The 27,908-nt window shown below is 39.7% G+C and overlaps 1 protein-coding gene across 2 annotated transcripts in view; it reads right to left on the bottom strand.

Moving 5' to 3' along the window:
- LOC122793603 (F-box only protein 6-like) overlaps positions 1 to 27,908 on the bottom strand; it is a 376,976-nt gene that overhangs the window by 321,122 nt on the left and 27,946 nt on the right. The window contains exon 2 of one of the 2 annotated variants that reach the window (XM_044061777.1): positions 2,695 to 3,018. In XM_044061777.1, the coding sequence (XP_043917712.1) occupies positions 2,695 to 2,965 (271 nt within the window). In that variant the 5' untranslated portion in view covers positions 2,966 to 3,018. Of the gene's footprint in view, positions 1 to 2,694; positions 3,022 to 27,908 lie in introns of both variants that reach the window. The other variant, XM_044061778.1, reaches the window with a different exon arrangement.

The following is a 27,908-nucleotide window of genomic DNA, read 5'->3' as shown; positions in this document are numbered from 1 at the left end:
TACCCGCATTAATTTCCCCTGGGGAGTGGGGCTGAACAGGGGGAAGTACACAGCACTTGAAGAGCAGGTATGAGATATCACCACTACGCTGTCCGAACACATCAGTTCATTAATCACTAGAAGGAAAATTGAATGATATCCTTAAATGGATAAGAAGTAGCCATTTAAATCTCAACCCTGGCTAAACCAAAGCTATCACCACTCATACAACCTTAAGGTCTTTCACAGCTCTTACTCTGCCCCCATTGTAATTTATTGGGAAAGGACTTCAGTTTGTGTTTCAATACATAATGTAGATGTGATTCTCAATGATCAGCTGTCAGTAAGGGACCAAGTGACAGCTACTCACAATTTTTTGTCTTATAATCTGAGGCACATTACCTGAATTAGACACCTAACACCAGCACAGAACCTTGCTATGGCCCTCATGCTTTGCTCTTATGATCATAGCTATACTACTGTTTAGTACCACCAATTTTTATTATAATACAAAAAAAAAGCCTTAACCTGGGAGGTAAGAACTACAAGTTTTTACTGAAAATCAGTACGAACTAGTACATTAACAGTTCAGTTTACATATGGCAACCAAAAAAAGGAATGGGACAGGGTATGCAGAGTCAAGTGACATGTGGGTAGGACTGAAAAGTAATGTCACAAAGTGGGAGGTAGTTAATAAAATGGGTGGCAACACTTGCATTTCGGTCTGAGGCAAACAAATCTATTTGGCAATCCTATAGTGTCCCTTTAAAGTGTCTTCTGCTCATTCAAAATGCTTCACTGTAATTCCTAATAGGTACTACTACTTATTTTTTATGTCCATGCTTCTTGGTTTGCATTGTTTGCCTATGACTTCAAGATTATTATAATACTGGTGCTTACACATCTGTCCTTGCATTACTTGGGTCCTGTTTAGCTTACGGAGTTTCCAGTACCCTATTTACTTGACCTCTCTGTTTTGCCAGTAAAGGACTGCCAAGTGATTTCCAGAATACAACAAGAACACTCTGGCTTTAAGTCATTTTCATATGGAGCCTCACACCTGTGGCATTTAGTACCCTGTTAGGTACAGCTTGGATTTCCAGTCCATTCTTGATTTCAGAACATATAAGCACCAAGATGTTTAGAAATACATTTTAATATTTTATTACGTATTCCTTGGTTTGACTAATCTTTGAACAAGTCTAAGATTAGTAAAACTAACTTCATGTGTGTATCAACATCTCAGGGAAAGTCTATTATTGATTTATTTGAATTCTGTTACTGGGAGTTGTGCTACGCCCATGGTCAATATAAAGGTCATCTTATTCATTAGAAGAGAACAAAAATGAAGAGCTCTTTTTTAATTCAGGGCAGAGATGAATGCCAGAACATCCTGTTAAGGGCTTTTACCAGATGCCCGTTACCACTTTGTGTAGCGGACCAGAGTTCCGCTGTGGCGTCCCCTAACCGGGAAAAGCAGGAAGAAGAAGAAGTTGTGCAAGACTGAGGTAATGTCCAGATGTACTCCTGCACAAAACAAAAGTACTCCTCCTCAAACTGTATCAGTACCTGCACTGGTCACTAAACAGGCACGTGTACTATCAAAGGTCTAGACAGTGAAGGTACTATAGTGTTCTCTAAAATGGCTTCCTAGGGAGATGCAACTATCATGTATTGCTGCTTTGGTGAGGTTTCTTTAGAAGTAGATGCTTTCTGAGGCTTGGCAGGTGACAATCTAGAAAACAATAGTCAGTGGTGACTTTTCTAAGACTTGCATATGTGACTAGCCCTTATTTTTTTTCCTTTGTTTGTGAGAACACATATGGGGATGGACACTTGTCTATCAATTTGACAGACTTAATAAGCATCGACTGCATATGTCCAGTGGAGCTACTGAATTAATTATCTTTAAACCCTTCATTTTCTGTCACCTTTCAGGTTCTTCTATCATACATGAAAAACTCAAACTTTTTTTGGTTGGCATAATGGTTAAGGTACTTACCTTATAGACACAAGGTGCAGGGTTTGATTCTCACATGGAGTAATTGGCTAGGCTTAAAATAGCCCACAAGAGCAGTTAGCCTAGTACTAATCTATGAACATCTTATGCTTCTTATCTTTATTTGTATTTGTAGACTCAGACATATCTGTCACCTAAAGTGTATGAAATTTCTGTTGCAGGAAAAAGAGGTTGTAAAGATCTTCATGTTCCAGTTTTGGTTGTTTTATACAATTTAGACAAAGTTCACAAGCTTCAATACTTTGTGAACAATCCAGATAAACCAAACACTGTGTAAAACTTGAAGTGAATACGTTTTTCAGAAGCACACGTTTTAATGACTTTCTAAGGGGAAGACAGTAAATGAACAACTCTGCTCAGCACGCACCATTTTTATTTTGTCAGAAAATTTGAAGAAAATTTTCCAGATGTTTTGTACTTGTCGAATTATGCAAAAATAGAAAATATAGTTACTCAATCAATGGTCTCCAGGTGGTAAGAAATACAAAATCAATGTCTACCAGAACTCTTTTATGGAGTGCTCATGACAGTACACCTTTCAGCATATGCATTGCTTCAACTTATGCAAGGGAACACCAAATGCTAAGAAAAACTGAAGTGCAAGAACCCATATATTAAAATTTACTGCTACTCTGACCCACTCTTAATGAAAGATCATGTCAATATATTAATTGATGATACATAATTACACTTACCCTCTGCAGAAGGATTTCTAATCAGGTTTCTCTTCAGAGAGCTCAGGACATAGAACACTTTCCAGCTTTTCGGTGATCTTCTGATAGTCTTGGGAATAAATCCCTCCCACTGGCATTTTTTCTTCCAAAGGGTGGGTCCATCAATGATTTCTTTCCACTGCCTACAAACAAGCCTGTGCACTGCCAACAGTTCTGCTGCAGGTACGTACAAAAGAATGTATGTTACTGCATCATTTGGTATCAAAGGAATCCTGTACGTCCAGCTTTCCATTTGGCTTGGTGAAGTTCACAATGGTATTTGACACATTCTTATGCAAGTTCTACCTGCTGAGCAGAAAAAAAGGTCAACAGTATTTCTTTTACATGAGTCAGTCTTTCTCATTCACAGTTTTTCCTTAAATGGGTTCTGTATTCTATCTAAATCCCCACCACCACAAAAAAAAGCTATGACCTAAAGTCATTGGGATGAGCAGGGCTGACCTTAAAAATTGTGAAGCCCCAATGTGGGCCATTTTGGTAGGCTCATCAATTGCCCCCCTAAACCCCCCCCAACATCTGCCACCTCAACCTTTATTCCACTTGCTGGTTTCCTGGACTTGACTTTTTCAGATTAGGCATCAGGAATACTTCCTATTCCTATGCATTAAAGGCAAAGTCATGTGTGTATTTATTAGCTTATATTTTGTCATAAGACATGTTAAAACAGAATTATGTTATTGGACTCCTGGTTTACCCCCCCCCGCACCAAGTCTTAACATCTTCTGCAGGTCTTCTCTTGAAGACTGCTTAACTCACTCTGGCATATTAAAAACGGTCTATTTGATGGGCTGCCGAGGCCTATAGTGCTTCATTGGGTGGGTGCACCCTGGCTCACTAGTAAACATGTCCCCAAACTCCTCCCTGAAACTAGGTAGGTAATAGCTGCACACTTCTCCCTTGTCTCTCTCCAGCACTTCTTTTATTTTTTTTTCTCTCTTTTCTGTCTCCCTACTTTCCCTTGTTCCCCTCACTTGACTTAAGTCTTACACTCTTTACATCACATGTCCAACAATTGCACATACTCAAATTATTTGTTCTTTGTAATTATTTTTTCATAGAAACATACTATATGGTGTTATTACAGTACACAGATATTCTTTTTGCAGTAACTGAATTCTTGTATCACATCTACTTACGAGTGTGCTCAGTTATGCTACATATTATTCTGACTTATACTTCTGTGCATGCTTGCTCTTACATTATCACTGTTGCAGTGATATTGATTAAAATTTACTGTTCCTTTGGTTGCATTTCTGCCATGTCAAGCTTGAAAATGGTGTAGGTGGATCAGTGCTCATACTTGGTTAGCAAGCTTTAAATAAATAAATAAAATCAATAAAAATTAATATATTCGTAAGTTAAGTATTCTACACTTTGCATTGTCTTTGAGATGTGCTGCAGACAACACCAAGCAGACTTTACACTAGTAATGGCCAGGCTGATTTTGAAACCTGAAACCTAACAAAATTCTGTGATTCATCACATTCTCACATTTTTGCCTCCTGTGTCCATTGTCTTCAGATGCCAGGAAGTAATGGACAGATGAGTCCACGGGGCTGCAGTTAATGGTTGTGGGAGAACTAGGAGACCAAAAAAGAGCAGGAACAATTTCTAATCACCCTTCATTCTCATTTCGTTACTACCCCTTTTTTCCTTCACGGCAGAGCAGTAGCTACATTAATTGGTACCCTTGAATAGTGCTCATAACCCAGACTGTTTCCTCCTCAAACTAAACTTGAAGAGCAAAAAAAAAAAAATATATATATATATATATATATATATATATATATATATATATATATGTGTGTGTATGTGAAGGAAATCCTCATTCAACCTATTTAAATATCCATGCATATGTGTGAGTATTTAAATGAATTGAATGAATGAATGAACGAACACCAGTAACACATCAGTACCAAACTGCGGTACTGATTTAAAGTCCAGTTTTACATTTCAGCACTGATGATTTCATGTTCACGCCCTTTATAGCTTGTGCCCAGGGCAGCTACCCCCTTTGTTCTGCCCTAGCTAATTTCTGCTTCATGGGCTTCCAATCTTCTCCTGTACTTGCTCTAAATGCTGGTATTCCTTATTCCGTTAATTCTCATATCTAGTTACAGTCGATGTACTTCCACAATCTGTTAAACTTCCTGAGACTGCACAGCAGATATGCCAGTAATAACCTGAGGTCTCTCCTTAGAAACAGAATTACTTACACACCATCCCATTTAAAACTATTTTTATTTATTTATCCATTTGCTAAAATAGAAAGTGGACTAATACATGCTGATCTTTTCCAGTCAAGTCCCAGGTCACAAAGGCAGCACTAAGAATTTGATGCAGTCATGATTCAGAGAAGTCACTCAGCATCATGTTTTGGCAGGTGGGAAAAATCAGAACACCTAAAAAAAAACATGGTTAATTCATTTTCCTATAATATACTTCCCCTCCAAAACTCCCCCTCAGTCCATACTGCCCATTTTCTAGCTTTGTTTCTGCTTCCACCTTTTATATGTGACTCTGAAACTCTGATAGCCCCCCCAGCAGTGTATTTATGAGACAGACTGCTCATTTTAAAGTTTTCCGCTTTCAGCAAAAGTAATAATTTTTCTCTACTGTTCTGCCTCTTACCACTCCGAGCACACTCACTTTATGCTTCACTTCTTTGTTATTATTTTGTTCTTATAAGGACAGCACAGTGGTACAGCGGATAGTGTTGTCATCTCACAGCAAAAGGCTCCCCGGTTCGATTTTCGTCCAGTGTGCCTTCTGTGCAGAGTCTGCATATCCTCCTTGTGTTCATGTGGGTTTCCTTTGGGTGGTCTGCTTTCCTCCCACATTCCAAAGACAAGTAGTGGGTGGAATGGACACTCTAAATTGGCCATAAATGTGAGTTTGCATGCCAGTGTGTGGTGTGGAAGATCTACAGAGACAGGGCTGGCCACCTTGCAGTAAACCTTGGCTTTAGATCATTGTCACTGTTGAAGTAGTACCACAACCCCATGTGCAAAAATGGGAAAAAGAGGTTGTGGGTGGGTGGGTGGGTGTGTGATTGCAGCAAACATTTGTCTGCCACACTGTTGAATTAATAGCATACTGTCATAAGTCTTAGTGATCAGAAATGACCTCCCAGAACAGTATCTTTTTATGCTTGCTGGGGTTGGTTTTCATGTTCTCTCAAGTTGACTATTTCAGGTACTTTTTATAATTGTATTCATTAGCAGCAAATCATAAACCCCATGACAACAAGAGGAGCAAAATAAAACAGAGTATCTCTCTATCAATCTTCTAATTTAGCATGGCCTTATCTTACAAGATAGTTACTGGGCTGAAACAGAAAATTAGTTGGTTAATACAACAGTCTTTGTGTTGAAAACTTTATCACTCAGCAAAAGTAACTGTCTATTTTGGGAGTGTCAGCAGTTAACACTGTGAGCTACAGAACAGACATAAAGCTATTGTTACTAATAAAGCCAGACTAGCCACAAGTGAAATGCATTACAGGACACATTGTCCACTCCACTAATGAGGCTTGTAACTACTATGTGAACAAGATTAACATTAGGAAAATGCCTTGTCTCTCTAGTAAATCTCTAGGCCATGTAAGACATAATAGCCGTGCCATAGCCTGAGAGGTCCAATTGGCCTAAATCCTGCGCTGGTGAATAGTACAAAAGACAAAACGATACAGAAAATAGCAATGCCAAGATACCACATGTCTCCATTGAAAGAGAAACATTTTAAAAGTTAAATATTTCTTTTTAATTCTTAAAAGACATAAACCCATAAAAGTTGAAAAAAAAATTATGAATCTGTGTGTATTTGACAGTGGTTAAATTGTTTTTCAGCCAGAAATTTTACTAACATAACATCAAACTTACATTCATTGCAGTCCTCGTGTATGGTGCATAATCCACGGGCATCAACCTCTGACACAGTACAACCTTTACAGTAGTAGTATTCTTGTCATCAGATGCCTAATGCTTTCATTATGTTTAATAAGAATACATTGACTTTCTAATCCTCAAATCCTCGTTTTTTTGCCGTCATGCACCTTTCCTCCAGATTGTTTTCCTTGATTGATCTTCCTAATTTCCCCACTTCAGGACCCCTCCCCTTGAAATCAGATATACATATCCCCAAGGTATAACAGAGTTGAACCTATCTTTGTTACTCCCTTATAGGTGTTGGCATAATTTTTTTTTACCATAACAGCCCCTCTGTTAGCCTCAGTATCCTTTTCCTTGCAGTGGCGTCCCAAACTTCCTAAGTTTGTCTCCCCCATTTTCTCTCACAACATCCTTTTTATGCACAAGAATGTCTTTCTTATTCTCAATATTTTAACTCTATACCTCTAATTTTTTTTTGTTTGTGTTTCTGACATCGAAAATCAGGTTTATCTCTTATTCTCTGTTTATAGTTAATGGCTTTCTTAGCCACTGTAGCCAATATGAAACTGCACGTTTCCAATTCCTCTACCTGTCCCAACGTAATAAGAAGGATTCTCTATTCAGCTCCAGTTTGTCATTCCCTTGTATTTTTATTAGTTTATTCAGATCCTGAATGCATCTTTAGAGTCCTGCAATCTCTCAGAACATGTCTTCACAGGTTCTCCTACTTATGTCTTCACACCTCTAACAGGGGAACATGATCTCTATCTTTTCATGAGTATAAAACATGTGTGAATACATTTCCACATGAATATTCTGAACTTTCTGGACTTTGTGGCAAACCTAGGAGTCACCCATATGTCATTCTACTCTGTTCCTCCAGATTGCTTTCCTGGCTTTGCTGTCTATTTCTGTGGTATTTTAATCTCACAATACTCCTTCAGCTCCAACAACACTTTGCAATTTCTGTAACACCAGAGTCTTTGTCATCCCATCCTTTCTTCAATGGAAAAAGTCCTTATTGAGTTGCTAGGTTTTCCTAATAATTGATAATTTCATGTGACAAACCCCAATAAAATAACTGCTTAGTAACATTTAAATTAAACTCTGCATTGGCTACTTCCTAAGTTTGAATTGCTCCATCCTGTACTAACTGTTCCCAATATCTTAGTAGTTTTTGCTTTTACCTTCAAATGCATGTTACCTTATCCCTTACTTTGTTTTTCCTTCCTCACTAGGAATCCTAGAGGCATGATATCACCTTCCCAAGCCTTTACATTTTTTTTGGTTCTAATAATTGTTTAATATATTTATCGATGTAGCTATGCATGTATCCTTCATCTTGCTGATCCTCCACTAGGTCCCATATGTCCAAATGGTCTCATTCCTGAAAACTTTCTCCCTGGGTTAATATAATTTCTTTCATATAGGTCTATGAACTCTAAATTGAGTGGCTCTGAAATAAAAGTCAAAATCAGGCATTCCCATCCCCACTTTTCCTTGTGGAGAATTAGCTTCTCTCACTGCACACTCACTCCCAATAAAAATCCCCAAGTTCCTTTTTGATTTTCTGACATATTTACAAGCTGAAAAAAACAGGCCTGACACACAAAAATGACCAGGATACTAATACTAAAACATTTGTATTCACTGAATCTTTTGCTCTTCATTCCTAAGCAACATTTTTTGTCTTTGTATCATAAAAATTCAGTTCTGAGTGGTTTTGTCGCATGTATAATGAGCCATTTGCAGGACATCTGAAACTATCCATACACTCAAATATCTGATCTTAGTATGTCCCACAAGTGCAGAAAATCCTGGGCACGATCATACGTTGGTAAACAATTTATTGCTAAAGCCTTCATTTTTCCCCTTCATTGACTTTATAACCAAAAGCCTATTGTATACATTAAGCTTTCAAACATGTCTCTTAAACACATTCTGGATCTGTTATATACAGTATGAAATCTTTTCCTGTTTATCACCGCATGTATAACCAGTTATTTCAGATGACCTAATGTCCCTCACTTGGGGTCCCAAATAAACAACAAATAACAAAGACAATATAAAGCATTCCTGCCTTGTTTTCCTTTTTATCTTTATTGAACCTGTATTCTTCCTCCACATTTATAAATGCTCCAGCTCCCTTGTAAATTTTAAACCATGTGGCTGAGAATCCAAATTACCCCATAATGTCATTTATAAATTTCCAACTGACCCCGTCAAAGGCTTTCTCCACATCCAAACTTATTTGCATTACTTATGTCAATCAACTGCCTCTTTCTGCATTATAATGGACCAATTAATATTATCAACAGTTTGCCTTCCTGTAATAAAGCCACACTGATCTGGTTCTATTATCCAATGTAAAATCATAGCTAGCCTCTTGGCTAGTACCATCATAAAAGATTTATAATCATGATTTAGAATGGATCTGGGCCTGCATGACCCAGAATCTGTCTACTCTTTACTCTCCTTTGGTATAACCACCAAAACTGCTTGTTGCTTGGAGAAAGGTCCATCTCCACCCTTAAGAACTCTGTTGAACAATTCTTATTGGAACCACTAGTGCCCAACACCCTTTCAAAACTTATGTTGGGATACTGTCTGTGTCTAGAGTTTTGCCTATATTTTGGGTGCCAACCTTCTGCCTTATCTTGTCTTTCTATATTTCAGCCTCTAACATTTGCATTTCTTCTTTCCCCAGTCTTGATATTTTCAGTTGCTTCAAGCACTCTCTATTTTCAATTTGTTTCCCGGTGCCAAAAGTCAACAACGACCAGTGCAAGGACAAAACAGTTGCAGCAAGTCAGTCTGTGAAGCGTTATATTTGATCTGCATGCACTGTTTTTTTTTACAGACGTCGTATCCGCGAGAACACACAATTTTTAAGCAGTGTTGTTGGTCTCCTTTTTTTTTTTTTTGCCAAGTCTGAGTCAAAGTTTGTTGTTATTGTTTGTTCAATGGATGGATCTGAGCTGAGTCTGTTAGGTCTTGGATCTGTGGCTCTGTGGCTGGATGTTCATGGCGCTGAAGGTCCACACACACACGAAGGTAGAACGAACAAAGCCAACATCATCTGCCTTTTAGTTCTGGGATTTGGTGGGTCAAAGGTGCAAGCGATGGTGTTATTAAAAGCCAATCTTCCCTCGCAATATATCTAGGTGCACCATATCTAATCTAGACCATCTTATGAGGGGAAACTCTAATGCTTCCTATAACTGTATTTATGTTTATGTAGGTCTCTACAGCAATCTGACAGCACATTCACACTTTTTTGTTAAGTCTTTTTATAAACATCCAGTATTCCTATTTTTATCTAGGTGATCTTTCTTTCTCTCTACTGCCTGTTGCCTTAGTCTTTGCAGTAGAAATGTTATTGTTCTTAACTGTTCTCAAAAAACAGACATTTCAAGATCATTGCTCTAAAAGCATTCAAGTTATCTGAGTATGTTGTGAATTTGTATTCTGATGAAGTCTTTCTGACGAAAGCGGCTAATAAACTGAGTGGACGCTAGTACCGTGTGAATTTTTTCCTTGCTGGTTTGACAGTACGAGGTTTTGTTGTTGCTGTTAAATATTCCTCAGACTGGTGGTTTTGGTATTAGACTGCACAAATGACTGATCAGACAACAATATAGGGTGAGTCTTCTGATTATGTATCAAGGTCTCATGCTCCTTGGATGCAGAGCATTGGCTTAATCTAGCCCAATTGCCGTATTTGGCTGAGTAATAAGTGAAATTTATGCATGTTTTACCTGTGGTCATTACATTTGTTAGACCAAAGGTATTCATATACTTCCCCAAATATCTACGTCTTAGCAAGATCTTGCCCATTCTTGACCCTCCACAGACAACCTCTCTTCTAGATATAATGTTTCAGTTCCCGACACTATTATAAAACTTTGCATGAGTGCCATAATCTCTCCCATAATCGGTTTTACATCCATTATTCTATCTTTTGGTAACGGGCGACCACGGTGGTGCAGCGGTTAGCGTTGCCGCCTCACAGCAAGAGGTTCTCCGGTTCGATTCTTGGCTGGGATGCCTTCTGTGCGGAGTCTGCATGTCCTCCCTGTGGTCAAGTGGGTTTCCTCCGGGTGCTCCGGTTTCCTCCCACATCCCAAAGACATGCAGTAGGTGGATTGGACACTCTAAATTGGCCCTAGGTGTGAGTGTGTGCATGTGTGTGCCTTCTGTGGAAGGTTGGGTGCCGGGCTGGCAACTCGACACTGTAAAACTCCACTGCCAATCATGAGCAGACAGATGATCTGCTGTGGCGACCCCTAACCGGGAAAAGGCGAAAGAAGAAGAAGAAGATTCTATCTTTTGGTAACATATAAACTGAGGCTATCTAAAGTTCTTTTCCTTGCCACCTCCCCTTTACCAAAATACATCTGACTTATTGGTCCCTCAGATCTGCCTCAATACTCATCCCCATAGCTTTTTTCATAAGTATCAGGACTCCTCTTCCCCACTCCCTTTCTAGCCTTGTTTTTAATATATTAATTTTCAATTGTTTAATGAATTGTTCATGCTACTGCTAATGTAAGTGTGTTTCTTGTAGCATTACAATGTGTACCCGAATGCTGTGTATATGTTAGCTCTTTTTCTGCCTTCCTTCCTCCTACCAGCCCATTATCATTTCATACCAATATATCTATCCTATAATCAGGGACATTTTTCTAACATACTTTGTAATATCCCTTGATCTGAGAGCCTCCCTAATCCAAGCCTTGTGCTTTGTTCCACCTTTGAACCACTATTTACTGTCATCTGTATACCTAAACTGTTGTGGTTAAAACCAAAAAGTTTATGAAGACCTCCCCCAATCCTGTACATAACACTGCTCTTAAGTATAATCAAAAATCCAGGTTTTGCTACCTTTTGAATCATGCGAGCTATTGCTTGTCAGTAATTACTGTTAATCCAATTATTCTCCTTCTGGTATCTTTCTGAAACTCCATATATCCTTATGGTACCAAGTCCCTCACTGAATGTGAATTTGATTAGCTGTTTCTTTCCTGAGTAGGAAATAATATCATGTGTATTCCTTTGACCAACTCTCCTACAGTTCTTACTCTGCTTACACGAGGAGACCAGCAGACTACCCATAAGGGAAGAAGTGTTTCATTTTAGAATTACCTTCCTCTTCATTATGGCAGTAACTTTTGCCAGCTAATCTAACTATTGTTCCAAGGTTACAAAATCATATCTGTGTATTTAAATAGCTCTGTTCTTCTAAAAAAGTTTTATTTTTCTCTCCCTTTCCCTCTTTAGAAACCCCAGTTTATGCCTCTCTTACCATAATTACATTTATCAAACTATTAAAGGATTTATACAAGCCATCCCAGGTATGGCGCTTGGCCTCTCAACATTATTTGCAAATAGTGTATGCCCTTAGACATCTCCCTCCACATATTGTAGTTCTCTCTGATGATGTACCCTCCCATTTTTACAGGGTAGTCCCCTCCTGCCTATATTCATCATTGTGAGGTGTTTGCGTTCCCAAACTGTGCAGGGAGGGTACAGAGCCACTGCCATTAATAAACTTTAACAATTTTGTTCCCTCCATGTCTCACTGTGTTTATTTATTAAGCAAGGAGGATAGAATTTTCCCCACTTGTAATGACTCACAGTCAGGTTATTTAACTTCAAACTACTAAACTGATGGGAAGTTTTTTTCATAAATGAAATCACCATTTTACCATGCTGCCCCTCAATAAATAAAACCTAACGATAAATAAGCAAGTGCTATAATCCGTTTTGTGTGAATTCTCATATTAACAAGTGAAATATTCAATCACATTGACTAACAATTAATAAACTACTATGAACACAGCGTATAAGTACAAAATGACCCTTCAGTTCACAGGTATCTTGGCATCATTGCCCTTCATTGGCTTCTTCATGATCGTACATGGACTCGGTGGTAGTCGAGTTCCTTACTCTCTTACTGTATTCATTCATCTCCTTCATCCTGTCCAACATTCTCTTCTGGAAAAGTGAAAAAGATTTTGCTGACATCCTGTCTAATACACTGCCACCTGTTGTTTTAGGTCTGGCACCGAGATGAAGCTCTCTATCTTCTTTCTTTCTTTTCCTGATCTGACTGCATTTTATCCAAATATGCAAGTGCTTGCTGTGGATCTAGATAAGTTTGTCTTCTTAGAGGATAAAAGGCTTTAAAAATTGCAGAGTATTACAGCTTAAACTTAATTTTCATTTCCTTATACTTATCATACGATCATAGGAGATTACTAGCCTATCGACCTGGAGGTCATTTTAAGCCTAGCTGTTTCATCACAACGTAATATCACAGAAATGTTAGTCAATATCCAAGATTGCATTTAATAATGGCTGTCCATGTCCAGAAGGGTTGTGGACGTTTTCCCCAGTAAGAATTTATGGTGCCCCATCCACTCGTCCAGGTTCCTCTTGAACACTGTCATAGAGGTGCTCTGTTTCACAGAATTGGTAGCCAGTGCCAAAGACGTGGAAATCACTGGGAAATAAATCTGTTCCTCCAGCATGGTCTATTTAAGTCGCAGGCCATACCTGGGTCCCTGGAATGGTCAGCCCTAGTCCCATTTGATTTATGGATATACAGCAAGTTCATTAGGTTTGGGTCTTGGATTGCTCTGTAGGTGAGGTACAAGTCTCCCCCAAGAAGTCTATGAGATACAGAGAATAGTGACAGACAATTTAGTTGGTCTGTGTAAGGCACATGCTGGAACCCCTTGATCTTCTTTGTTAGAAACCTCTGAGGTCTCTTTAATTGCTACTGGTGTTTAGTATGGTACATGCCAAATAGGGCATTATATTCAATTATGGGCCAGATAAGTGTCGAGTATAGGGGGGTTACAATTCTTTTGCTCTTGAGGCAATGTCTTTACTAATCAAGTGTGCTACGTAGAAAGCTTTCCTTACTACAGTACACACATGGTGGCCGACGTTAAGGTCACAGTTAACTTGTGATCCCAGGTCCCTTACCACTTCATGGGTACTTAGGGTATTGTTGTTGATTTGATAGTGTGAGGGCACATTATTTTTGCTGAAGGGAATGATGATGTATTTCCTTGCATTCAGTTTGAGACCATGACTAATACACCAGTCATTGGTCTGTGTGAGACCCTCCTGGAGTATACTGACATAATTTGGGGATTCAATGTTTGTACCTAGTTTGCAGTCATCAGCCACAACCCCTTAGTTTTGACCTGAACTTCTGAAAAGTAAAGTATATACCAAACAGTAGGGGGCCCAGTACTGACCCCTGTAGCAGCCACTGGTAACAGGTCATCCACTTTGATAGTGTGTGTCTGGTTTGTGAGCTAGTTGGCAACTAAGCTTACAACGAAGGGGTTTACATTCAATTTGCTAAGTTTATCAGTAATGCCTGAATGTGGGATTGTGCCGAAAGCCTTTGCCAGGTTGAGATACGTTGTGTGCACACATCTGGCCTAGTCAATGGCCTTGGCCACATTTTCAATGAAATCCACCAGATTTAACAGGCAAGATCTGCCCTTCATGAAGCTGAATTGGGTAATATCAAAGGTTTGGAGGTCACCTATGTCTTTATTTATGAGGTCCATAATGCTATGTTCCATGGCCTTACAGATAAGGCTGGTCAGGCTTATGGGTCTGCATTTCCCTGGGTCTGTTGCTAGGCCACCTTTGTGGAGGGGAATAACTGTTGTTCTCCATTCTGCAGGAGCAAAGCCTGTGGTTAGGCTGTGATTGAAAAGGGTACTTAGTAGTGATGCTAATTCATGTTTTAGCCTGTTTAAAAGACAGCCTGGGATGTTGTCTGGTTCCATAGAGACTGTGCTTTTTTTGCCTTGGACAAGGCTTTGTGGACCTGCTTTTCAGTTATGTAGAGTGGGGGTGGGGGTTTGGGGGAAGGTTTGTTGTAAGTTAGGTAGGGAAATTTTCACCAAACCTATCTGCTAGTAGGTTTGCTATCTCTGTAGGGGTCAGTGTGTGTGATACCATTGGCCACTAGCTCTGCACATGCTTGGGTCCTACCCTTTAGGTTACATACGTAGCTGTAAAAGGCCTTATGGTTATCCTTGGTTGTACTTGTTTCTCTCAAAGGAGCCCTTGGAGGATTTGACAAGTTGTCTTATTTGTTTGTGGAGGCTGAGGAGGGTGCTTTTCCATTGTTGGAGTCTTGCCTTTGTTTTCTTAGACAGCAACTCTTTGTGTTTATTGCAAAGTTTGTTGAAGCTGGATGTCCACCATGGCAGCTTGTTTTCACTTGGGGCTCTGGCTTTGATTCTTTCTGGTTTGGCTGAGTTTATACACTTGTGCAAGTGATTGTAGAGGGCTTTAGTGTAAGCTTCGACATAGTTACCGCATTCAGCTTAGAGTAGGGCTTGGAATGCATTTATACCTTCACCTAGGAGGGCATAGTTTGCCTTAGTGAAGTTGTTTAGTCTGATATTACCCTTTGCGAGTTCTGGTGTTAGTGGTAGCTCAAAGGTGACTGACTTGTCAGTTTTAACTAATGAGGGTTCGACAGTTGTTGCAGTGCATCTGCTTGACATGTTGGTTAAGACCAGATCCAGAATGTTTGTTCACCTTGTCGGGATATGGACAATTTGCTCCAGGACATTTGAATTAACAAAGTCAAAGAACTTTTGCGCTAGAGAGTTAGGGTTAGCGTAGGTTTCCCAGTTGATGGTGGGATAATTGAAAACTCCCATAACCAGTGTGTTTGGTAAAATTTGGAAAAAACACAGCAATAATTAACCTAAACATTGCTAGGAGGGGGGCAAGCCCCCCTGCTCCCCCCACCCCCCGACACTTAAATATACTAAATCGCATTACAGTGTGGAAGATGGAAATCTTTCCATTCCGCACTGTACAGAGATGCCCATTCCATGGTCGACATTTCAAAAGTTGATCATATGGTCTCGGCCATATGGTCTTCGGCTTTCTGAAATGTCGACCATATGAAGGGGACCCATGCACACACATGTCTATCTATACCTTTCTCGCTTTCTCTCTGGTCTCCTTCACATGGTCGACATTTCAGAAAGCCGAAGACAATATGGCTGAGACCATATGATTGACGCATGGTCGACATTTCAAAAGTTGATCATATGGTCTCGGCCATATGGTCTTCGGCTTTCTGAAATGTCGACCATGTGAAGGGGACCCATGCACACACATGTCTATCTATACCTTTCTCACTTTCTCTCTGGTCTCCTTCACATGGTCGACATTTCAGAAAGCCGAAGACAATATGGCTGAGACCATATGATTGACTTATGAAATGTCGACAATGCGGAACAAGCATCTCTGTACAGTGCAGAATGGAAAGATTTCCATCTTCCGCACTGTAGTGCGATCTCTGAATTAGTATATTTAAGTGTCAGGGGGTGGAGGGAGCAGGGGGGCTTGCCCCCCTCCTAGCAATGTTTAGGTTAGTTATTGCTGTGTTATTTCTTTTTTTTTACATGATCGACATTTTAAAAGTCGATCATATGGTCTCAGCCATATGGTCTTCGGCTTTGTGAAATGCTGACCATGTAAAATAGATCCGTGTGCATTTATTAGCTTCAATGCTGAAAATTACAAATAGTAATGTGTGACATCTTTACTGGATACTAATTCACAGAATGCAGTGTAGCATCTTGGAGAACTTCTGTCACTCTAATATGTCACAATTCTGTATTTGATATATATATATATATATATATATATATATATATTACAGCTATGATTACACTGGATTGGGTGGGTGCAGGGAATTGAAGCCTCTCTGTAAAACACTTACATTCTTGAAATGGCTTTTGAGTTTTACTCTAATGTCAAACTACAGCTGTTTGCACTTTTCAAAGTATTCAACAGTTATGCTTCAAAGTTAATCATGCAGTCATATTTTATATTTATATATATATATATATATATATATATATATAGATAAATATATATATATATATATATATATATATATATATATAGATAGATATATATTCTACAATACCAGTCATATTCTATATTATATTTTACAATACATTCAAAACTTCGCAATGGTTTAAATGTAAATGTTTGAAAACTTAAACAAAGAAAATAAATATACAGAAAACTGCACCCCCTCCAAATTATAAATACCAACTCCAGGAATGCAAAGTGTTGGAGAAAAGCCAAATTCCTGATCCCCCAAAACACCGAAACCAGAAAAAAAAAAGCCTGTAAGACATCTTCAACTCCCGAGGTTTGGACAGTCAATATTAGGAATCTTCAATCTTTTGAGCGACTCCTCTCTCGCTCGCTCTCTCTCTCTCTCTCTATATATATATATATATGTGTGTGTGTATACACACACATGCACACGTATACATGTATTACACACACTGCACTGTTTATTCATATTTTATTATAACTAGGCACAAGGGGAATACTTGAAAAACAGCATGGACTGGGAAATAAGTATTTTCCCCATGGTGGAAGATAGATTATGTAATAACGGCTTAGCCAAGTAACTACAGTCAGGCCTCCACACTGGGAAAATATATAGACAATGATGATCAGCTCTCAGATTATAACCAAGTTATTATGCATTTTCCACAGCAGTTTGCTATATCTTCATCAAACTTTCAAGCCATTAAATTAGTTACTTACAAAGTTATAAAATGTCCTTTGATCTTGTTCCTAACTTCAAAAACAATGAAACAGCTGTATCCTGAATTTTAATGAGGAGATTTTCATTTTTAATGTCAATTTTATGCACATTTATAGAAACATATACTCTTTTTATTTCTGATGATACTGCAATGATACTATACATTTATGTTTCAGATATTTGTTTCCTTGAGTAGAATCAGTGTATGCATTTTTATATTGCATATTTCCATATATTGCATATATTTTAAATAGTGCATATAGCTAGAAAGATGCTTGATGTGACATCTGGACAGAGGAAGGAGTACAAGGAGACCTGGTGGTGGAATGCGGAAGTACATTAGAGTATACAGATTGGTGAAGAAGAAGTGGGACTGTCAGAGAGATGAAGAAAATAGACAGGAGTAAAAGGAGATCAGGTGTATGGCAAACGGAGAGGTGGTGAAGGCCAAGGATAAGGCAAGTTGTATGAATGGTTGGACACTAAGGAGGGAGAAAAGGACCTGTACTGATTGGCTAGACAGAGGGACCAAGCTGGGAAAGATGAGCAGCAGGTTAGGGAGATAAAGGATAACGAGCGAAACATACTCACAAGGTTGAGATGTGCGTGTTGAGCAGATGGAAAGAGTACTTTGAGGGGCTGAGGAATGAAGAGAATGAGAGAGAGAGAGAGAGAGAGAGAGAGAAGGTTGGATGATGTGGGGATAGTGAATCAGGAAGTGCAACGGATTAGCAAGGGATTAGCAAGGAGGAAGTAAGGACAGCTATGAAGAGGATGAAGAATGGAAAGGCTGTTGGTTCAGATGACATACCTGTGGAAGCATGGAGGTGTTTAGGTGAAATGGCAGTGGAGTTTTTAACCAGACTGTTTAATGAAATCTTGGAAAGTGAGAGGATACCTGAGGAGTGCAGAAGAAGTGTATTGGTACAGATTTTTTAAGAATAAAGGTGATATGCAGAGCTGTAGTAATTATAGAGGGACAAAACTGATCAGCTATAGCATGAAATTATGCGAAAGAGTAGTGGAAGGTATGTTAAGAAGGGAGGTGATGATTGGTGAGCAGCAGTACAGTTTCATGCCAGGAAAGAGCACTACAGATGTGAAGTTTGCTCTAAGGGTGTTGATGGAGAAGTATAGAGAAGGTCAGAAGGAGTTGCATTGTGTTTTAGAGAAAGCATATGACAGGGTGCCTACAGAGGAGTTGTGCTACTGTATGAGGAAGTTGGGAGTGGCAGAGAAGTCTGTAAGAGTGGTACAGGATATGTACTTGGGCAATGTTTCAGCGGTGAGGTTTGCGGTAGGAATGACAGATGCATTCAAGGTGAAGGTGAGATTACATCAAGGATCAGCTCTGAGCTCTTTTTTATTTGCAATGGTGATGGACAGGTTGACAGACAAGATTAGACGGGAGTCTCCATAGACTATGATGTTTGCGGATGACTTTATGATTTGTAGTGAGAGTAGGGAACAGGTCAAGGAAGCCCTGGAGAGGTGGAGAAATGCTCTAGGGAGGAAAGGAATGAATGTCAGCAGGACGAAGACAGAATATATGTGTGCGTGAATGAGGGGGAGGACAGAGGAATGGTGAGGATGCAGGGAGTAGAGTTGACGAAGGTGGATGAGTTTAAATACTTGGGATCAATAGTTCAGAGTAATGGGGGATGTGAAAGAGAGGCAAAGAAGAAAGAGCAGCCAGGGTGGAATGGTTGGAGAAGAGTGTCAGGAGTGATTTGTGACAGACGGGTACCATTAAGAGTGAAAGGGAAGGTGTACAAGATGATAGTGAGACCACTTATGTTGTATGGGTTGGAGACAATGGCACTGATGAAAAGACAGGAGTCAGATCTGGAGATGGCAGAGTTAAAGATGTTAAGATTTGCACTGGGTGTGACGAGGATGGACAGGATTAGAAATTAGTATAGTAAGAGGGTCAAGCTCTGGTTAGATGGTTTGGAGACAAAGCCAGAGAAGTGAAACTACATTGGTTTGGACATATGCTGAGGAGGGATGCTGGTTATATTGGGAGAAGGATGCTAAGGATGGAGCTGCCAGGTAAGAGGAAAAGAGGAAGGCCTAAGATAAGGTTTATGAATGTGGTGAGAGAGGACATGCAGGTGGTTGGTGTGACAGTGCAAGATGTAGAGGACAGGAAGAAATGGAAACAGATGATCCCTAACCAGAGTAGCCAAAAAAAAAAGAAGATGATTCTGGAAATATTGCAGTGTGCCACTTCCTAATGACTTTGCTGTCCTTAATTGTCCCTACATATGAATTAATGCCTACAACATTTCTGTATTTCTTTTACGTTTCTCAATGTTTTTCCCTCTTCATGCCTGCTGACCATCAACTTATCTATTATCAATCATCTCCTCCTCCTGTCTGGAGGTAACTGTCACACAGGCAGACATCAAGGGTTACCATTTGTCCTAGGCCCCATTCCCCTATAAGGCAAACCAACAAGAATATTATCTCACCAAATGGTTCCCACCAATATGAGGTTATATCCTTTAAAGTGTGATGGTTTCTGTTAACGTTTTATGCTCAGCAGATGTGAACACCCTCTTATAAACTGTTCTTAGGGCTGTGCTACAAGGTACAGAGGTAAAAATGACGACAGCTGCACTTTGAATTTCTGACTAACACTGCACAATTCTCTGTAATTTCTCTTCCCCAACAGGAGCATGTCAAATCTTTGAAAATATAATTTTAATTCTGATCCTAAAACATAATTAAAGTAATGTAACAAATGTAAAATAAAAATAAAAAATAAATAAATAATGATACAACTGTAAAAAGCATTTGTCATCCTTCCAAAGAGAAAAAGAAATACAGACATATTTGTTAAAAAGGTTTTAATACTCACTGAATGAAATGAATGAAGAAATGCAACAGACGTTATGAAACTAAAATAATAATTATAAAACATAAATATGGCTTGTGCCTTCATTTCATTCATGAAATATCACAAAGTATAGTTTCAGCTTCTTTTGTAAACACTGCCCTACCAGAAAATGCATCTTATGAAAAGTATAACTCCTCTGACAGAGAAGAACTCAAATACACTGTATACAAATATAAACTCTGATGATTTCTTTATTCTGGGAAGTTTCTTAACATTCAACCTTAGGGCCCTATAACCACCCCTGAATAAAACATTTTCTAACTGGATATACTGATGACATTTGAGTGTCATCAAGCAAATAGAACTCTGCCCACAACAATGCATTTCAGGTTATTTGTCTCTCTCTCTCTCTCACACAGTCCTGACAAATTACATACATACACACACACACACACAAAGACATATATAGTCCCTAAAAATTCATAATGATGTTCACTTAAAAATGATCAAATGAGAACAGTGGTTGACTACTTTTACAAACAGACTGCCTTCCCCATCCCTGATGACTCAGAATGATGTTAATTTAGCTGTGATCATGTGACAGCATTGGCTGTTCACTTTCACAAACAAGACTGCACCCCCCAACCAGCCACGTCTTCCTGGGGATACCTTCAAACACTGACTCTGTGCAATTCTCTGTTAACAGCCGGAAGATTTTATAACAAGTACAGCTCCAGACTGAAATCTATACCTGTAAGTAAATAACTTTCGTCTGAAATCACTGTCACTTTATTCTGTTACATACAGACTACTCAGAGGCGATCTCTGCCTTGCATATAAGCCAGTCTCTGACCCTGCTTTACTGGAAATGCTGCATATCCACAAGTAAAATTGTACCTGGCTTACTTGCTCTAAAGACCTTAATTTGGTATGTGACATTAACAGAACCTGCTGGAAGGACAGATTTGTCTCCCAGAGGTTACCACACCTTTGGAATAGACTCCCACTTCATGTCAAGCAGAGCACCTCATTGTCCCTCTTCAAATGCAATCTGGATGTTTGGATGGGTAACCCTCAGGAGTTCCACCTGTGTCCCTGTTGGACAGGGGCAATAGGTGCTGTTCGTGGAAATAAGGGTAGAACTTGGCTACGCTTTTAAAGGCCCTAGGGCCATTAGCCTAGTAACTTCTTATGATCCTATGATCCTATTCTAGTCAATTCCAAATTAATATATGTTAAAAAATGGACATATTTTCTAATGCAGGTTAAATTAATGATCTGGAAAAGACATTAACTGTGAGAGATGATGCTAATCTATGCATCTACGCATCACTATATTACATCAAGGAGCAGACAGAGAAGTGAGTGTTGTATGTCAAGGAAACAATACAACAGGAATTTAAAGAGCAGAATGATCTCAGGCATGTAGCTTGCTGTATTGGGAACAAATAATGGGGGAGTACCCATGCACACAACAATTGTTTAATAGATACCATGTCATTTATTCCTGGTGTCTTAACATACACACATAAAACTTAAAACTGTGCTTTGGCCCACCATCTCTGACATGATGTGCTAAAGTACTGCTCTCTTTAATGTTCTTGATGTCTCCAACATGTTCATGGATATATTCCCTCAAAGATTGATTAGTCTTACCTATATAGAGCACAAAACCGACCTCCCAAAAACTAAAATAAATCACATTCCTAGTTTTGCAGTCTGCATTTTTTTGTGTTGAAAATTATGAGAGATAACATTAGAGAGGGTGACATTAGGAATAAGACTGAGTGGGCTGAATTACGTTGGATTACGTTTTTTAATGCAGTCAAGACACCAGGAATAAATGACATGGTATCTATTAAACCACTGTTGCGTGCACGGGCACTCTCCCATTGATGGTTTCTTTATATATAGGTTCATAGGTTAGTACTAGGCTAAGTGCTCCTTGTGGGCCATTTTAAGCCTAGCCAATTACCCCACGTAATAATCAAACCCTGCACCTTGTGTTTGTCAGGTAAACACCTTAACCGTTATGCCATCCTCCCACAGAATCACCACTGTCTAGAATAACAGAATGTAGATAAAAAAATGAATGCTGGAAATGATTCTGTCAAACGGTACTTCAGCACAAATCTCTCTCTCTCTCTTTCGGCTTTTCCCGGTTAGGTTCCCACTTGTTCCACTCTGAATTTTACATGTATATATTTTTATGTATAAAAAATTTCTGAGATGTGGTTTTGAGTTGTTACATCTCTTTTGTAAGACTTCCACTAAGTGCTGATAGTGTGTTAGCATTGCACTGGTTTGTGTTTCTAAGAGGATGGAGTTCTTAATTAATTTGACTAATTGACTGCTTTTAAACAGGGAGAAGAATGCTGCTGTTACTTGAGTCTGAAGAAGGGGCTGTAAGGCCACAAAAGCGCTTACTCTGTTCTTATATTAAAGTTTTATAGTTTTCCCTTTAGCCGTGGAGATTCTGTTTGGTTTTTATTTTATGTATTTGTGCTGAAGTACGACAGCCACAGTGGTGCAGTGGTTAGCGTTGTTGTCTCACAGCAAGAGGCTCTCCAGTTCGATCTTCGGCTGGGGTGTCTTCTGTGCGGAGTCTGCATGTCCTCCCTGTGGTCGTGTGGGTTTCCTCCGGGTACTTCGGTTTCCTCCCACATCCCCAAAGACATGCTGCAAGTGGATTGGACATGCTAAAATTAGCCCTAGGCGTGAGTGAGTGCATGTGTGTGCCTTCTGTGGAAGGTTGGGCGCCGGGCTGGCAACTTGACACCGTAAAAGCTCCACTGCCAATCATAAGCGGACAAGGTGATCCGCTGTGGCGACCCCTAACCGGGAAAAGCCGAAAGAGAGAGAGAGAGAGATTTGTGCTGAAGTACCGTTTGACAGAATCATTTCCAGCATCCATTTTTTTTATCTACATTCTGTTATTCTAGACCAATTTTCACCTGAGTTTACAACTCACTCCTGTCGTCCGGAGCATGTGATTCAAAGGAGTTTGTTGTGGCCTGTAATATATCTGCTTGTTCCACTCTGAATCTCCTTTCCACATTTTTTGTATGATCCATGTTTCTTGAGCCATGTGAACCATGGTTCAATATGGATTTTCATCTTTTAAGACTGCATGGGGGAAGGCTAAGGTGAAAATGATGATGCAAAGTCTACTCTGACACCAAGTTTAGGCTTGACAAATGCTGTGTAGCTTATCAAGCAGCGACCACAAAAATAAAATTGTGATCCCTTCAGCACTGAATCAAATGGCTAAGCTCTTTCAAGTGGTTGACAGCTTTAGCAATCCAGACTGCCTTTCCACCCACAGATAACTTTTTGTCCAATCACTGTGTACTGGCTGTTTGTTTTTTTTTCTAAGCTAGGCTGCATCTTTGTAGTCCATGTCTTGTCCCATAAAAAGCACAATTAGGCCTTGTAGTGAAACCAAGAAGTTAGTCAATTAAACTTGGTCTGAGCTCTAAAGATATGATTTCCTTAAATGCAGACATACTGCTACTTCAGGTGGTATACATGACCCACTGGATTTGTTTTCACCTGCCTAAGTGTGCTTGGACCACTGCTCTTCCAGGTCATCACTGCTTCTGTCAATACTGATAACTTTCCAACTTTACTAAAGGAAGTTTTAGTAAATTCTGTTTTAAGGAAGCAATCCGAGAAGATAGCAATGGTGGGGGTGGAAAGTAAATCAGAAGCTATACTTTATAAATAATGCATGATTGTACCATTCTAGCTCTAACATATCATTTATTTGTAAGATTACTGAGATGTTTGTTTGTACACAGCTTGAATCAGATCTTCAGGACAGCATATTCAACACCAGCCATATTACTCAGCATGTCCTCACTCTGGTATTGAATGACCTCCTTGTAGACAGGGATCAATGATATTAGTCCATCCTAGCTCTTCTCCTTCATTTGACACTGTAAACAATAACATTCTGCTAGATTGTCTTCAAACTTACTGTGAAGATACAGGTACTGTACTGGCACGATTTGCCTCCTACCTTAGAAGTCATATCCACCAGATCATTTTGGGATATACACTCATCATATGTGCATAGACTGTTACATCTGGAGTTCTACGGGGTTCTGTTTTAGGTCTGTTTACTGTTCTCTTTGTACTGGCTTCCACTGGATGAGCTAATTAGAGAAAGGGGTCTTCATTATCACTGTTATCCAGATGATATACAACTACACACCTATTTCTTTGAGCAGACAACTCAAAATGCATCCAAAATTCTCTGTCACCCACTTGCAGCTCAGTTCATCAACATTGCCATGGACATTCATACCTCTCCATGGGAACTTAACTATCCTACCCTGGACACCACTGTACTGTAATTTACAATGGTGACAGGCTGGCCTTTGTGAGGAGACTGAGAAACTTTGGCATAATCTTCAATAGCAGACTGACGGCTAAAAACATGTACAAATGTGAACAAAACTCAGTAAGGAATATTTCAGAAAACTAGTTAATACTAAAAACAGCCCTGACATCGAGGAGCAAAGTCCAAGTTATAAACCAATTTGCTTTTCCTGTCCTAACTTACAGTTTTGGGATGACTGACTGGTCCCAAAAGATACTGGATAAATTGGACAGGAAAACAAGAAAAATGCTTCATGCTTATCAAATAATATATATAAAAAAATCTGTATATACCAAAATTATATATTCCTCATTCTGAAGGAGGTATGGGCCACCTTGAAACTGATTACATGTATAGAGCTGCACTCATAGGACTACATACATGTCTGCTGACCTCATCAAATCCAAACATAGTGAAAGCTTTGAAACGAAGAGAACAAGTCAAGATGACTTCCCTCCTTAATTTAGCAGAAGCATATTGGTGTCAAGCGGGAATGGAAACCAAATCAGAAGTGGACAAAAATCAGGCAGCAACTGACTGCGCCAAAAAACAGAAGAAACAATATAAGGAGAAGGATCAGATGAGAAGGCAAGAAATGTGGAAAAGACATAAATATAGTTGCAAGTACAGAAAAAGTACAGTTATGTACACTTACCATAAATGTAGATGTTCGAGTCTATTCACTGTTGCAGTCATTACATTTGGGTAATCTGCTGGCAGGTTGCCCTCAGTTGGCCTAAATATCAAAGTCTTGGGTCCTGCATCGGTTGCTGTCTCTTCTTCCATGACATCAGGTTGTCAGGGGTATAAAACAGGCAGCCGATGCCATTTTCTTTAGTTTTTCTTGCCCCAGATGTCAGGTGCCCCCCAAATGGGGAGCAAAAATATATATATATATATAAAACTATATATACATGCAATTGTAACAACATAAACTTTACCTTCATCTAAAAACAAATATACCACGAAGGCTGTAAAATATAGTGAAGGAAAGAGAATCTCCAGAATAAAGGGGGATGGTGGGTGGGTGGGTAACCCGGACTGCAACAGTGAATACACTCGAACATCTACATTTATGGTAAGTGTACACAACTGTACTATGTTCTTCGCGTTTCACTGTTGCAGTCATTACATTTGGGTAGAATCCCAAAGCTATGGATGGAAGGCTGGAACTAAATAACATTAGGAGCGGCTATAAGGCCCTGCAGAACTGCAGTGGCAAAGCCTGCCCTGGACTTAGAAAAGAGAGGCAAATGATAATGCTTTGAAAAAGTATGCACAGAACTCCAAGCAGCAACCTCTAGAATGTCTTTGGTTGGTACCCCTCTCAGAAAGGCTGTTGATGTAGATGCAGCCCTGGTGGAATGTGACCTAATGCCCTTGGGCACTGGTTTACCATGATGCAAGTAGCAGAAACGAATGCAGTGGCTTATCCACTTTGAAATAGTCTGCTTTGAAATAGCCTTTCCCTCTGATCCTGCAGCAAATGCCACCAGTAGCTGCTCAGTTTTTCTTAGAGATCTGGTCTTGTTTAAGTAGAATCTTAGTTGTCTGTGCACGTCCAAGGAATGCAGAATCCACTCCCCCTTGTTCTGTAGATTTGGGTAAAAGGTTGGCAGGTGAATAGTTTGTTTAAGAGCCACACTGTATACCACCTTAGGCATAAAGGAAGGATTGGTCCTGAGGGGCACTCTGTCCGGGTAAAATATAATAAAAGGCTCCACAGCCATGAGGGCCTGCAGCTCTGAACCCTTCTTGCTGAAGTAATTGCCAGAAGTAAAGCTGTTTTCCAGGACATAAAAATTATATCTGCAGTAGCAGCTGGTTCGAATGGAGGCAGGGTTAGCTTTTCCAACACAAAATTGAGGTCTCATGCAGGAATTGGTGATCTTCTGGGAGGCCTTACATTTTTGGCCCCTCTAAGATACTGTTTTAGCAGAGGATGAGAAAAGATCGGTGGCTCTGTGATGTAATGAGCCGAGATGGCAGAGACATGGATTTTTATTGATGAAAAAGATAGGCCCTTGTCAAGTATCTCAGTCAAGTATTGTGAAATCTGAGGAATATTTGGCTTTGCTGTGTCAGTTCCTTGTGCTTGGTTCCAAGCACAGAATCTCTTCCATTTATCAGCATAAGATGTTCTAGTACTAGGCCTTCTGGCTTCCAAAATGACATCCATCACAGATTTACTGAGAGGTGTTGTTTGAATAACTACATGATCAGCCATGCTGCCAGGTTCAGAGTTTGGAGCTGATTGTGCAGAATTTGATTGTGCTGCTGAGACAGTAGATGTGGTATTTGAGGCAAGTACCAAGGAGGGATTTGAGACATATTCCTTAGGATTGGGTACCAGTGTTGACGAGGCCAGTCCAGAGCAATTAGAATCATTTTTGTTTTTTCTTGTCTGACCTTTAGTAGGACCTTGGAAAGAAGAGGAAGAGGAGGAAAGGCGTAGACTGATAGGTTTTTCCAACTGAAGGATAGGGCATCCACTTTCCATGCTTGTCTGTGATAAGTCCTTATGCAGAATTTGTCCAGTTGATAATTCTGGGGAGATGCAAACAGATCTATGTCCGGGCTCCCCCATTTCTTTGTTATCATGCTGAAGACTTGTGGATCCAGTTTCCACTCGTGAGGGTCCATAAGGTTTCTGCTTAAGTCATTTGCCAGAGTGTTTTGTTTTCCTGGCAGGAATTGAGCTTGAAGATGTACTTGGTAAGTCAAGGCTGTGTCCCACAATGCCATGGCTAGTCTGCAAAGGGGGTATGAGTGTGTGCCCCCCCTGCTTGTTTATGTACCACATAACTGTGGTGTTGTCCGTCTTTATCAGTAGTTGTCTTGGATGAAGTAAGTCCTTGAAGGCTATCAGGGCATTCTGAACAGCTAACATCTCTTTCTGGTTAATATGCAGATGCATTTGTTTTGGGCTCCATATGCCCTGAATGCATCTCCCCACCAGGTGGGCCCCCCAAGCATAGTCTGATGCGTCTGTAGTTAGGGTTTGGTTGTCAGGGGGTAGAGTGAAAGACCGTCCCATGTTCTGGTGACATGTCTCTGCCCACCAAAGAAACTCCTGTTGTAGGCAGGGAATGAGAGGGATCATTGTTTCCAGACTGTGACAGTGTTGACTCCATAAACTTTTTAGGTACCACTGTAGTTTCCTCATATGCAGTCTTGCATATGGAATCAGTAGAATGCAGGATGCCATGAACCCCAAAGCCTGCAGAATTTGTCTTGCAGATAACTGGGTTTTTGTTGCCATCTGTTTGAAGTAAATAGTCAGTTGCCTTTGTTTTTCTGGCATAAGGTAAGCCATCTGGGCAGTTGTATTCAAGCTTGCACCCAGGAATGTTATCTTTTGAGAGGGTACCAGTTGTGATTTCTTTTCATTTATTGTGTACTCTAGGCATGTCAGAAGCCTTTTCACAA

This window comes from Protopterus annectens, chromosome 2.part0 (genome assembly GCF_019279795.1).
Source record: "Protopterus annectens isolate FY-2018-M chromosome 2.part0, PAN1.0, whole genome shotgun sequence".
NCBI lineage: Eukaryota > Metazoa > Chordata > Ceratodontiformes > Protopteridae > Protopterus > Protopterus annectens.
Note: the sequence above shows the minus strand (reverse complement) of the source record. Positions and strands in the feature narration are given on the sequence as shown.